A 12,631-nucleotide genomic window follows, 5' to 3' on the forward strand; every position below is an offset into this window, starting at 1 on the left:
TCCCGGGGGGACCACTGTGCCCAGCCAAGCCTGGCCCAGCAGCTGCAGGCCCCAGCCCTAGGCTGGCTCTGTCTTCCCCGAGGCCTCACACAATCTGCCCACTGCTTACTTTGCCCACTTATTAATTGCATGGAAATCTGCTCACCTTTTCTGCTTCCTGGCCAGATGAATTTTAGAAGAAAACTTTGCACAGTCCATGGGCAGGAGATTCCTGTGGCCTCCCTGAGTGGGAGTGACCTGGGAATGGAGACTGAGCACAACTGTTTTTCAAATCACAGGGCCTGTTCCACCAGGAAGCCGGGCCCCCCTCACTCACAACGGAAAGCTGGGACTGTGGGGGCGCCAGGAGCACCCCTGTGGGAGAGGGATTCCAAAGGGCCAGCCTCACCGTGCAGCGTGGGGGGCCGTGCGGGCAAGGCCTGTGACAGGTGTCCCCTGGCAGCGTCCAGCATGCTAGGAAATGTCAGAGCCCCAGAGGCCTTGTCCTGTGGACACAGACCAGCAGGGCAGCAGCTTCCCCAATGTCACACAAACACCAGACCCCTCAGTTCCGCCTCCTGCATCAGCCCTCAAGCCACAGAGGAGCGAGGGTCTGGGACTGTCTTCTCACCCGGTCTCTGCTTCCCTTCCAGATGTTGAGTCCAAGCTCTGTGGAGCCTCCGGTGGCCATCGACGGCAGCAGGAGTGCCACAGGGGTGAGTGGCCACACCCAGCGGTCAGCAGGGGCAAGGTGGGGAGGAGATGAGATGCAGCGGCAGGCCGGTAGAGTTCAGACTCCCCTTCGCTGTGCCTGGGAGTCTGCTTGTGGGAATGGGCAAAGTCCGAGACCAGGCCCTGGTGCCCCAGGCCTGGCTGTGGTTGCTGCTAACAGGTGGGTGCAGGTGAGTCATACCTGGGCCAGGAGTACACGTGTAAGAATTCTCCGATTTCCAACAACGTTCTTGCTCTTGGGCGTGTGAGCTGTGTCCTGGTAGAATGGGTATTAAGGAGACACAGAGTGTTTAGGAGGGTTAGTAACATAAAGAAGACAGGTCCAGCCCCAGCTCTGAGCCCCTTGCTGGGAGTCTGGCCTCCTACCTCCCTCCATCTGCCTTCTCAACCTCTCTAAGCAGCACAGCCCCCAAAGGCAGGGCTGTGTCCCACTGTCTGCCTGCTGGGGACCGGCTGTGAGGCCCCGAGTGAGACCTGTCACCTCGTTGTAATCCGGGAGGTTATATAGGATGAGCCACGTAAGTGCCTGTTATGTGAGCAGCCGTCCTGGAGTGATAGTCATCGGCTATCAGGGCAAACGCTGATGGGGACCTGAACCCTGACCCCCCGGCACAGTTGCTGTGTCACATGCTGGGGAGTGACTCTCGTGGCACCACAACATCCACCTGGCTTGGCTTCCCTGAACGTCACCCCACACACAGGGTCTGTATCTCCCCAGGGGCCTTGAGATCCCACCTTGGGGCACAGCCCTGCATTCTCTTCTCCAAGGCTATCTCCCTATGCTAGCCAACTGTTTTGTTTCTGTAAAGGAGTGGTTGAGGCAGCCAATTTATAAAGACAAAAGATTTGGCTGGCGCCGCGGCTCAATAGGCTAATCCTCCACCTTGCGGCACCGGCACACCGGGTTCTAGTCCCGGTCGGGGCGCCGGATTCTGTCCCGGTTGCCCCTCTTCCAGGCCAGCTCTCTGCTGTGGCCCGGGAAGGCAGTGGAGGATGGCCCAAGTGCTTGGGCCCTGCACCCCATGGGAGACCAGAAGAAGCACCTGGCTCCTGCCTTCGGATCAGTGCGGTGCGCCGGCCACAGCGTGCCAGCCGTGGCGGCCATTGGAGGGTGAGCCAACGGCAAAAGGAAGACCTTTCTCTCTGTCTCTCTCTCTCACTATCCACTCTGCCTGTCAAAAAAAAAAAAAAAAAAAAAGACAAAAGATTTATTTAGCTGCCATTTTGGGAGGTTCAAGGTCTAAATGGCCTGGCACAGGAGCCCATGGTGGCTGCGGAGAGGACGTGCAGAGGACAGGTCAAAGGCTGACCAGGAAGGGAAGCAGAGGGTGGCTGGGGCCAGATGGGCTTTCTAATGCCCCTTGCACAAGCACTTGAAGAGGTCACGTGAGCACTGCCTTCCAAGGCCTGCCCCTAATGACCCAAGGACCTCCCATCCTCTACAGGTTCCCCCGCCTCCCAGTAGCACCACCTTGGGAACCAAGCCCTCAACATATGGGCCTCTGGGGGACACTGAACGTTCAGAACATAGCAGGGCCCCCCTCGTGGTGGCTCACTCTTCTCTCTGCCTTTCTCTTTGTGTGTCTTACACGCACCCATGCATGCCTACCCTCCCAGCCCTTGTTCCATCTTGGGAGGGCGTGGGCTCAGCTGGACAAGGCCTAGGACAGCTGATGACTCAGCCTGAGACTCAACCTGTGAGTCAGCACAGCCACCAGCTCTCAGCACACACAACGCTGTTCCGTTCTCTCCGCTGCTCTGGGTGTTCCTCAGGGCCGCCCTATTTTGTGGAGGAGGAATGGGGCTCAGGGCAGCGAGGTGAGATGGCCTAGGAGACTAGGAGCGGGGAAGGACCAGCCAGGGGACAGAGCGGACCTGGGGCTGGGGCGGGGGGCCTGGCTGCTGTATGACCAGCCCTGCGCTCCAGCCACCTCACAGTCACAGGGCCAGCATTCCGGCGTGGATCTGTGGGAGGACACCCCCACCTCTCCTCACCACCGCCCGGCCGCCCCCTCCCGTGGCCTGAGCTTTAGCAGGCTGGGCTTGAAGGGCTTCAGGGAGGGCAAAGGGGTCTCAGGGAGGCCCTCAGAATCAACACCGGCAGGCCCAGAGGAGGGTCCCACAGTCAGGTGGCCTGCTGCTGGGCTCCGCTGAGCAGACAGGTGCCCTGAGGCTAACCCTCCTTCAGGCTGAAAGCCAGGAAGGCGGAGTGCAGCTGGGCAGCCTCTGAGGGGAAACAAACCTCTGAGCTCCACGTGGCTTCCTGCGTTGGCTCCTCCTGACTGCCTGCTCCCTGTCCCCTCCCGGTGATCCCTGGCCTCCCCTTGCTCCACCAGGCCCCAGGGCCTTGGTACCTGCTGTCTGACTCGCCTGAGGCCTGACTGGGGCCAATGCTGCCACATGAGCAGGTCCCTCAGCCATTCTGTGTGTGAGGCTGGCCCTGTGCTGGTCCCACATGGTTCTGGCCATCTCCTTTCCGGAGCCTTGGGAGAAACTACGCTCATGGGTGTGAGCTTTGTGGGCAGATGGAGATGCCTTGGTCACACACCCTTCACCATCTCCATGACAGTGCCCTTGAACTCCAGCCGCTGACCAGCCCGCAGGCCCCGGGAGTGCAGGGAAACGGTGGGAGATGGAGCCGAGGCCAGGGCAGGCAGGACCTAGGCTGTCTATAGGATTCTAGGGCCCCAAGGGGAATCCAGCAAAGAGACCTTTGTGGAGAGTAAGGTCCCACAGCAGAGGCTGATGGGTTCAGTGACCAGAACAGAGGATTTTCTCTCTGGAAGGAGCTCAGAAGACCACGTCTTAAAATATTTAGCCTGGGGGAAAACCAAGGCTCCCAGGGGCCACCCCTTGGAGCCTCACTTGCCCCCCAGGCAGGGAGATCAGAGAGGCTGTGTCAGGTGCCTGCAGTCACAAAGGGGCTACTCCTGTTATAGGTGAGAAGGTACCTGGAGCCTTCAAGGCCCAGAGCCTCCGCCCCTGTGCAGTGTCTCCTGGTCATGGTGGCCATCCTAGGCATGCTCAGTCCACCTCGCATCCTTTGCTTTCTTGTGTTGTGGGTTTCAGCCTTACGCAGCTTGCACGACGTGAAGTCCACCACAGTTGAGTGTTTGGGATCGCAATTCAAGGTCTGGTCTCTCTGTTTCTGTCCCTTCATTCACACCCAGCAAGGCCACCATCCACCCACAAACAACCGCGGTGGACTTGGCTGGCCTGGTCTAGCCAGGTGTTTGTCATTGGCCTCTGTGCCAAGCAGAACTGAACTGGGTTGAGAGTTTGGTAGGACCCAGGACGCCTCAGTGTGCAGCTGTTGAGCACACAGGGCAAGTAGGGCAGGACCAGTTCACGCAAGGTGCACAGAAACGAGTTTTAAATTGATGCCCGAAAGAGTGATCTTTGCTGCCTGCTGGCACGCTCCCTCTTAGCATGTCTGGAGAGGGAATAGATAGCACAGGGTGCAGTGGTCTCGTTTCCTGAGCCCTGATTTCTTCACTGTACAGCTGTTGCGAGACCTTCTTTCCTAAGAGAGGCTAAACCCCAACCAGGAAGTTTTGTAAGGGGCCTCAGAGAATTCAGACTTCCCCATTCTGCACAGATCAAGTCATTCTTAACAGAAGTATAGAGTGTCAGAGTCCAGAGGGCCTCGCAGAGCCCCAGACCTGCCCCGGGTGACGCACACACCTCGGAGAGCTAGCAGGGCATCTGACGCTGCCACCCGGAGGGCCGGGCCACGCCTCCTCCACTGTGCTGTGCCGGAACCACCTCTCCCAGGATGGAGCCCTGTGCCCTGTGCCCACCCTCAGACTGTGCCTCAGCTGTTGGAAAAACCTCATTTTCCAGGGCAACACTGGGCACCTGGGGCTCTGTGGGGTGCGATCACTCGCTCGGCCAGTTACTGCAGAAGCCGCAATTCCCATTTTCCAGGAAAGGCAGGACCTGGCCTTCCCGCCGTCCTGCCATCCACTCAGAAAACTGAATCCCTGCCTCTGCTCAGCCTGACAGCCTCATCCAAGCAAGGTGCCTGGTTGGCTTGGCTCCCTGTTCCTGGCCACAGGGGGTTCCTTGTGCCCCTCATCACCTACCATGTACACGTCCAGCTGGACCCTGGTTCTGGAAGCTGATGTGCCCAGGGGCAGAGCCACATCGGGGTGGGTGCAGTGGTCTGTGATCCTTAGCACCTGGCACCTGTACAGGGCTCTTCTGAGCTCTCACTCTGCTGCCCTCTGTGGGAGACCTGCCTGATGAAGGAGGCCATGGCATCCAGGCAGCCCCAGCCTCATGCTGCCTCCTTGCTCTGGGCGCTGCCCTCTGCCCTTCAGCGGGGACCAGGTCCCCGTGAGGCCTCAGGAGCCTGAGCTCACCAAAGCCTTTCCTCCACCCTGTTGTGGGCCAGCACCTGCCTTGCAGTGACCCCAGTGAGCTCCATGGCTTCCTGTGTTCTCAGCTACTGAGCAGTGTCGGACCCCCTGCCCTGGCCCCTGAGAACAGCACATGGGGTGCCCTGTTGCCGACTACCACCCACTCCCAGGCCCGCCAAGCCCTCACCAGGACGACAGGGATGGTGGGTGCCCTGAGGGTGGCCTCCTTCCCTCTCTGTCCCTTTGTTTCTCATGGTCCCTGCCCTGCCCCAGACCCCCCCACACACACACACTTCTCTGGGCACATTTGGGTCCCCAGAAGTCCTGGAGAGGCAGTCACAGGGGAGAAGCAGTGTGGGGGTGGAGCCCTCAGGGAAGATGTGGGCGTGGCAGGTGGCAGATTTGCACGTTGAGTCTAGGACACCTGCTGTCCACCTGGGGTCTTGGAGCCTAGACTGTAGTATGGAGCGTGAGGTCACCTGCAGCGGGGTCATCTTACACCTGTGTCCTTGGAGAGTGGACTAGCTTCACAAAACAGCAGAGCCATTGTCCCTGTCACCCTACCTCTCCCCCAGGGTCCCATGCCCCACAGTGGCAGAGCCCCCAGTGGGGACAGTGAGGGAGATCACATGGCAGGCTGTGCAGCTGGGGTGTACATGGCCAGAATTTGCTCCGAGACATCTGTATTACTTTGCTGGGTCTCCCACATGGGTGCAGGGGCCCAGGACATGGGCCATCTTGTGCTGCTTTCCCAAGCACATTAGCAGGGAGCTGGATCGGAAGTAGAGCAGGCAGGTCTTGAACCGGTACCTGTATAGGATGAAAATGTTGCAGGCAGAGGCTTAACCTGCTGCATCACCGCACCAGCCCCATCCAGGGAAATTTGGTAAAGATCTTTGGACTGTCTTGAACTCTCCTTCAGGTCTGTTTTCTCTGTCAGCAGGGAGGAGCCCGGAGCAGGGCTGGGGTCTTCCTGGGGGGATCAGCAGTCCAGGAAGCAGTGTAGTCCACAGTGGTATATCTCTGGGGTTTCCAGAGATATGAAAGGGTAACCAGCAAGTCATCCAAACAGTCTGGATTTCATGTACTGGAATGAGGCTTAGGGCCAGGGAAGCATCCCATTTCACAGATGAGGAAACTGAAGCTCAAGAGAAGCAACTCATCCAGGGTCTTAGGGCTGATGAGGGCAGAGCAGGAACCTCCTGTCTCCACCCCCCAGCGCTCGCTCAGACAGGGAAGCCGAGTCTCGGCCAGCAGCCCTTAGGTGAGCCTGCTGCACTGTCCTTGCTGTGCTTTCTGACAGGAGGTCCCTGCAGCGGCAGGGAGACAGTGGAGTTATGCCCCAAGCCAGCTCAGCTCACATTGATCCCCCCATAAGCCCCCTGGATGCCCCTCACCATGTGCATGCGGCATGGGATAGGCGCATGTGTTCATGCATGTGACACACCTGGCAGGGTGTAGATGTTCCCAAGTGCCCAGCACAGGGTGGCCTGATGAGGGACGGAGCTTGGCAGGTGCCCTGGACCTCAGTGCTGGGGCCACCCCTGCTGAGCCCACTTGGCTCCGTGAATGCCTTTTCCTCCAGTCTTGGCTCAACCCTGTTTTCTCACACATACCCGATGAAGCCATTGGCCTGGCAGTTCCCGACATAAAGGTCCTGATGCACTTGGGATCTCACTCGATGTGACTTGTGGGGGCCCTGGGCCAGCTGGGAAGGGACAGGCCGCCTGCCTGTTTACCTCATTCCCCTCTGCACGGTCCCCTTCGGCCTTGAGTGTGGGTAATGTCACTTGGGCAAGAGCTGTCCCGGCACACCCCACAGGGCAGGGCGAAGCTGATGACAGCTGTTTGCCCCCTTGTAGCCGGAGCCTAGAAGACTGTCCTGTAGGTCCAGACGTGACAAGGAGAAGCAGAGCTGTAAGAGCTGCGGCGAGACCTTCAACTCCATCACCAAGAGGAGGCATCACTGCAAGCTCTGTGGGGCAGTGAGTACCCTGTGGGGGAGGGGAGGGCGTGGTGCTGAAGGGACAGGTGGCCGTGACTGTGCCAGCATCCACATGGCAGACCAGGAGGAGGCACCTGGCTGCTGGCCTCGGATTGGCACAGCGCACCAGCCATAACGGCCATTTGGGGGGGGTGAATCAACGGAGGGAAGACCTTTCTGTCTCTCTCTCTCTCACTAACTCTGCCTGTCCAAAAAAAAAAAAAAAAAAAAAATAGGGAGTTGGATCAGAAGTGGAGTAGTTGGGACTGAAACCACATTGGATGTGCATTGCAGGCAGCAGGTTAACCTCTATGCCACAAGGCCAGCTCCACTATGTAGATATTATATACCTACACATATTGTTTTTCTTGAAAACAAAAATAATAATATTACAGGTAGAATCCATTAACAATGATCATAAAGTGAGGAAAGATGGGTATATTGTCATATAGATGATATAATCTAGTGAAGACTGTTTATAACTAATACCAAAAAATATGATGCCCACACTTTTTTATTTATTTGAGAGGTAGAGTTACAGACAGAGGGAAAGACAGAGAGGTCTTCCATCTATCTGTTAGTTCACTCCCCAAATGGCCACAGTGGCTGGAGCTGAGCCAATCCGAAGCCAGGAACCAGGAGGAAACTCCTGGTCCCCCAGGTGGATGCAGGGACCCAAGTACTTGGATCATCTTCCATTGCTTTCCCAGGCCATAGCAGAGAGCTGGATTGGAAGAGGAGCAGCTGGGACATGGGATGTCCATATGGGATGCCAGTGCCATAGGCAGAGGCTTAGCCCACTACACCACAGGGCAGGTCCCTGCCCACACTATTTTTATACTCTCTATTCCTTCCACATCCAAGAGAAAACATGTAATATTTCTCTTTGTGGCTTATTTCACTTAACATAAATGGGTCCAGTTTCACCTATTTTGTTGTTGTGCCTTTTCATAAAGCCTTCCCACACTGGTGGTGGGGGTGGGGAGAATAAACAGATGAGTCCTTTGATGGATGGATGGGGGGATGTGCAGATGAGGGGAAGTATAGATGAAGGATGGCTAGCTGGGTGGGTGGCTGAATGGGACGACAGGGGGACGGTGGATGGTAGAGGATGATGGTTACAGGCCCTCATGTCTAGTGGGCAAGGAACAGAAAAGGGTGCGAGAGATGTGTGGGCTGCCTGACCCAGAGCCTGGCCTGCAGTGGGTATCAGGGAGGAGCTGGGCCAGCTGACCACTGAGGAGGACCAGTGTGTGCTGGTTCAGTGGCTGGGATGGGGAGGCCTCACTTGGCTACAACCAGAGGTGGAGGCAGCCATGACCTCAAGGCTCCCTAGTGCAGTTGGGATCAGCAGGACCCAGGAGACCATCCAGGGAGGGGTGGGCATCTCAAGAGAGGAGGTCCAAGCTGCAAAGAGTCACAGGTGCTGAGACCAAGATCAACCCTGAATTCAGGCCCAGGGTGGCATGGCCCCAGCAGTGTCAGCCAGGGACACGTGAGTGTTGGTGGCACAATAGAGAGGATGCTGAAAGGCAGATGTGCTTGGTGCTGAGACTGGAGGAGAGACTGTGAACTGGGAGAGGCAGAAGACAGGATGATGGATGGACTGCAGCTCTGAGGGGCTGACAGGTCTGTAGGTGGTAGAGTGGGGTGGGGCCCAGGTACTGAGAGCTCTGGCAGAGTCAGTGAGGGGCATCCCTTAGCTTGATCCCCACATACCACACACCTTTGTGCATGGTAGACTGAGAGTTCTTTCTCTGTTGATCTGGGATAGACCTTGGCTTGTGACCAGCTCTTGGCACTATGATTTAGTGCTGCAGTAGACATGGGTGTGCAGGGGCTGGCGCTGTCGCGCAGCGGGTTACTGCCCTGACCTGCAGTGCCAGCATCCCATATGGGCGCCGGTTTGAGACCCGGCTGCTCCACTTCCAGTCCAGCTCTCTGCTATGGCCTGGGAGAGCAGTGGAAGATGGCCCAAGTGGTTGGGCCCCTGCACCCACGTGGGAGACCCAGAAGAAGCTTCTGGCTCCTGGCTTCATATCGGTGCAGCTCTGGCCGTTGCAGCCAGTTGGGGATTGAGCCAGCAGATGAAGGACCTCTCTCCCTGCCTCTCCTCTCTCTGTGTAACTCTGTCTTTCAAATGGATAAATAGACCTTAAAAAAAAAAAAAAAAAAAAAAAAACCATGGTGTGCAAACATCTCTTTGGGATCTTGCTCTTAACTCTCCTGAGTTGATACCCAGAAGTGGAAGTGCTGGCCTGCGTGTTAATTGTGTTTGCTGTTTCGAGGAATTGCTCTACTGGTTTCCCCAGTGGTGTACCTCCATGCATCCCCCCAGAAGCACAAGGGTTCTCACCAACACACATTTGCTGGCTCGGGGTAACAGCCCCTGAGGGCTGAGCTTCTGCCTGGCATCCCTCTGGTGACCGGACACATGGGTGTCTGCATGTGCCTGGCAGCTCCTCCTGCTCTTCTGTCTGGAGCACAGACTCCTGGATGCCGGGCCCCCAGATGGGGATGGTAGGTTCTGGATGCCCTGGGGACCAGCCTTGCTCTCTGCCCTCAGACAGGACTCGCAGGATTCCCTCTCCAGGCCGTAAGTCCGCCCCCCTCCTCCCTCTGAGAGGTGGGGTCTCAGGGGCCGTCCATCTTGCAGGTCATCTGCGGGAAGTGCTCCGAGTTCAAGGCTGAGAACAGCAGGCAGAGCCGCGTCTGCAGAGCGTGTTTCCTGACCCAGCCAGCGACTCCAGCCAAGCCAAGCCACACAGAGGTGGGTGGTCCTGGCTCCTATGCAGCCTTCCCCCACCCCCACCCTGCTTGAGCTAAGTCTGCTCCCACTGGGGTCCACAGGCTCTGGAACCAGGGAGAGCTGCTGGGAGCAGTGACAATTGCACGCAAAATGTCACACGTATGTGTGTTGGGCATCTCAGGGCCAGGCAGGGCTGGGGCTTGGGGACCACTTGCACCCAGCAGTTAGGGGAGAACAAGGGTCCACTTTTCTCACTCATGCTGATTGGAGGGTGAGACCTGGAGCCGCCCCCACTCCAGCTTCAAGGCCCACCTGCTGGGAGATGCTGCTCCTGCGTTACCTGAGTGGTCAGAGGGTGGCGGGGCACCAGCCTCTCCCCTCCCTGCCAGTGGTGTGTGTCTGTATGTGCTTGTGGTGTGTTTGGCGTGTGCACACACACGTTGGGTCTCCCTATTATACTAACGCTGTCCTGACCTGCACATGGTCTCACTCCCATCAGAGGATCCAAACTGCAAACCCCATGTGATCCCACTAGTGTGCCCTGCCAACTTGCCCGCAGTGACCTTTGGAGCGAGGAGAGGCTGGGCTCAGCCCCTGTCCGGCCTTGGCTGCATCTGCAGCAGCAGCTCTGGCCCTGCCCCAGCCTCCTCCAGTGATTGAATGACCTCTGCAGGTGAGACCACCCCTAACCGGTACCCCATATCACCAGAAGCTGCCTGCTGCGGACCCCCAGCCCAGCCTGCTCTGCGGCTCCCTACAGCTGTCGAATGATGGGACGACCTGGAGTGAGGTGTGGGCCACCATCCCTCTGCCGGACCCCCAGGTTCTACACCTAAGAGGAAGCAGCCAGGTGTGTGTCCCACCCCAAGCTCTGGGCTGGGAATCCACTGTGCCTGCAGTGCCCCCACGGCTCCCTGCCTGGGAAAGACCTATATGAGCAGTGGCACATAGGCCCCCATCTGTCTTCAGAATCAACTCCTGTTCTCCACCTGCGGGAGTCAGGACCCCAGAGCCAGTCGGGGTTTGAGTCGGGACAGGCGGGTGGCTCCTTCTCATGTGTACCCATCCATTCATCCCTTCATTCATTCATGTATCCTGGGTGAGCCAGGAGCTTGAGAACCTCGCCTAGTCAGGGTGCCACGGGCACTTCCCAGCCCCACCTGCTGCTGCTCATGTCCCAGGGCTGTCCTGCGCCACCTCTGGGGAGGGCAGCCTGAGAGAGGCCATGGGGGCTGGAGGTTTGAGGGTTAAGGGGACCTTCTTCCCGCCTCCTCTGTTGGTGGGTTGGGAGGGGGCCGCCAGTCCTCCAGCTGACAGGGCAGCACGGGTGAGCCCACCAGCCATGCACACTGACCCTGGCTCCTTCACTGCAGGACAGCCAGCAGCTGTGCCCCATCCGTCTCCCTGGCTGCACGGTGAGCGTGCCGGAGCCTGCAGAGGGGCTGGAGGTGGGGCATGTACTGAAACTACAGCGGGGCCAGCAGTCCTGGTACCTGAGCGTGCCTTCCACGGAGCTGCAGCAGCGCTGGCTGGAGGCCCTGAGCACCGCCGCCCGGAGGGACCCAGCCCAGAACAGCCCGGGAGCCCCAGAGCCCCAGCCCCCGCTGGGCACAGCCACTCCATGAGCTCAGCCCGCTGCCTTTGCTGCACTACGTCAGGCCCGTGCTGTCCCAGGAGGTGGTATCAGAAGCGCCCTGGACTGCTGAGGGCGGGCCAACGGCCCAAAACTCAGGGCCCTTGGTCCTGAAGGCTCCCTCCACTCCAGAGAGGAGGAACCTTGGGCCCAGAGAGCCACTTACCCAGGGTCACACAGCCAATCTCAGCCAAGAGCTCAGACCTAGCACAGCCTCCGCTCCAGCCCCAGCAGTGCGGCCAGGGCAGGGAGTGTGGCCACTGCCAAAGGAAATGCCGTCTGAGTGGACCGTGCTGTGAGCGCTGCCTCCGAAAGGCAGATGGAGATGATGGGGGTGCCCACTGTCCCCCCCAGGCAGCCAAAGCACTTTCAGCCGCCCGGCCTCTGCCCACCTGTCTGCCTCCCGTGAGCTGGACTGCAACCTGCGTCCCCAGCGCCCACTTCCCTTCCCCACCTCTCCTGAGGCTGTGCTCTCAGCCCGCAGCCTAGAAGGAGCTGCCTGTGGAGGCCCAAGGCTTGGCCTACTCCACCTGGCTGGACTCCCAGCTGCTGCACAGCCGCTCTCGGACCTGCCCTGGCCGCGTGGCCACTGTGAGACTTGTGGCCAGCCCTGTGGGCGGCACTGCCTGTCTGCAGGAATAAACACAGGCCACTGCAGGTACGCCTGGCTGCTGTGCTCTCCTAGCCCCTCAGGGTCCTATGGCGGGCAAGCCATGGGTGGGGGGTGAGGAACAGGGTGACAGAATGGCACAGACCGCACACCTGCATCCCGGGAGCTGCATCCTGTGAGCCAGGCTTAGAGATGGGAAGGTGGCCAGCGCCGTGGCTCACTAGGGTAATCCTCCACCTGCGGCACCGGCACCCCGGGCTCTAGTCCTGATTGGGGTGCCGGATTCTGTCCCAGTTGCTCCTCTTCCAGTCCAGCTCTCTGCTGTGGCCCGGGAAGGCAGTGGAGGATGGCCCAGGTGCTTGGGCCCTGCGCCCGCATGGGAGACCAGGAGGAAGCACCTGGCTCCTGACTTCGGATCAGCACAGCACGCTGGCAGTAGCGCCCATTTGGGTGGTGAACCAACAGAAGGAAGACCTTTCTCTCTGTCTCTCTCTCTCTCACTGTCTAACTGCCTGTCAAAAAAAAAAAAAAAAAAAAAAAAAAGATGGGAAGGTCCCAGTGCCAGATGCCCAAGACGGGCTGG

General features: G+C 58.7%; 1 protein-coding gene across 6 annotated transcripts in view; it reads left to right on the plus strand.

Moving 5' to 3' along the window:
- FGD3 (FYVE, RhoGEF and PH domain containing 3) overlaps positions 1 to 12,099 on the plus strand; it is a 53,151-nt gene extending 41,052 nt beyond the window's left edge. For 3 of the 6 annotated variants that reach the window (XM_008256978.5, XM_008256969.5, XM_070050001.2), the window contains exons 14-18: positions 633 to 695; positions 6,935 to 7,057; positions 9,713 to 9,826; positions 10,479 to 10,655; positions 11,179 to 12,099. In XM_008256978.5, the coding sequence (XP_008255200.3) occupies positions 633 to 695; positions 6,935 to 7,057; positions 9,713 to 9,826; positions 10,479 to 10,655; positions 11,179 to 11,430 (729 nt within the window). In that variant the 3' untranslated portion in view covers positions 11,431 to 12,099. The remainder of the gene's footprint in view (positions 1 to 632; positions 696 to 6,934; positions 7,058 to 9,712; positions 9,827 to 10,478; positions 10,656 to 11,178) is intronic. The other 3 variants (XM_089336088.1, XM_070050006.2, XM_070050009.2) reach the window with 2 other exon arrangements.
- Positions 12,100 to 12,631: the final 532 nt, after the last annotated feature.

The sequence above is a fragment of the Oryctolagus cuniculus genome, chromosome 1 (genome assembly GCF_051225735.1).
Source record: "Oryctolagus cuniculus isolate XC-2025 breed Fujian yellow rabbit chromosome 1, ASM5122573v1, whole genome shotgun sequence".
Classification (NCBI taxonomy): Eukaryota; Metazoa; Chordata; class Mammalia; order Lagomorpha; family Leporidae; genus Oryctolagus; species Oryctolagus cuniculus.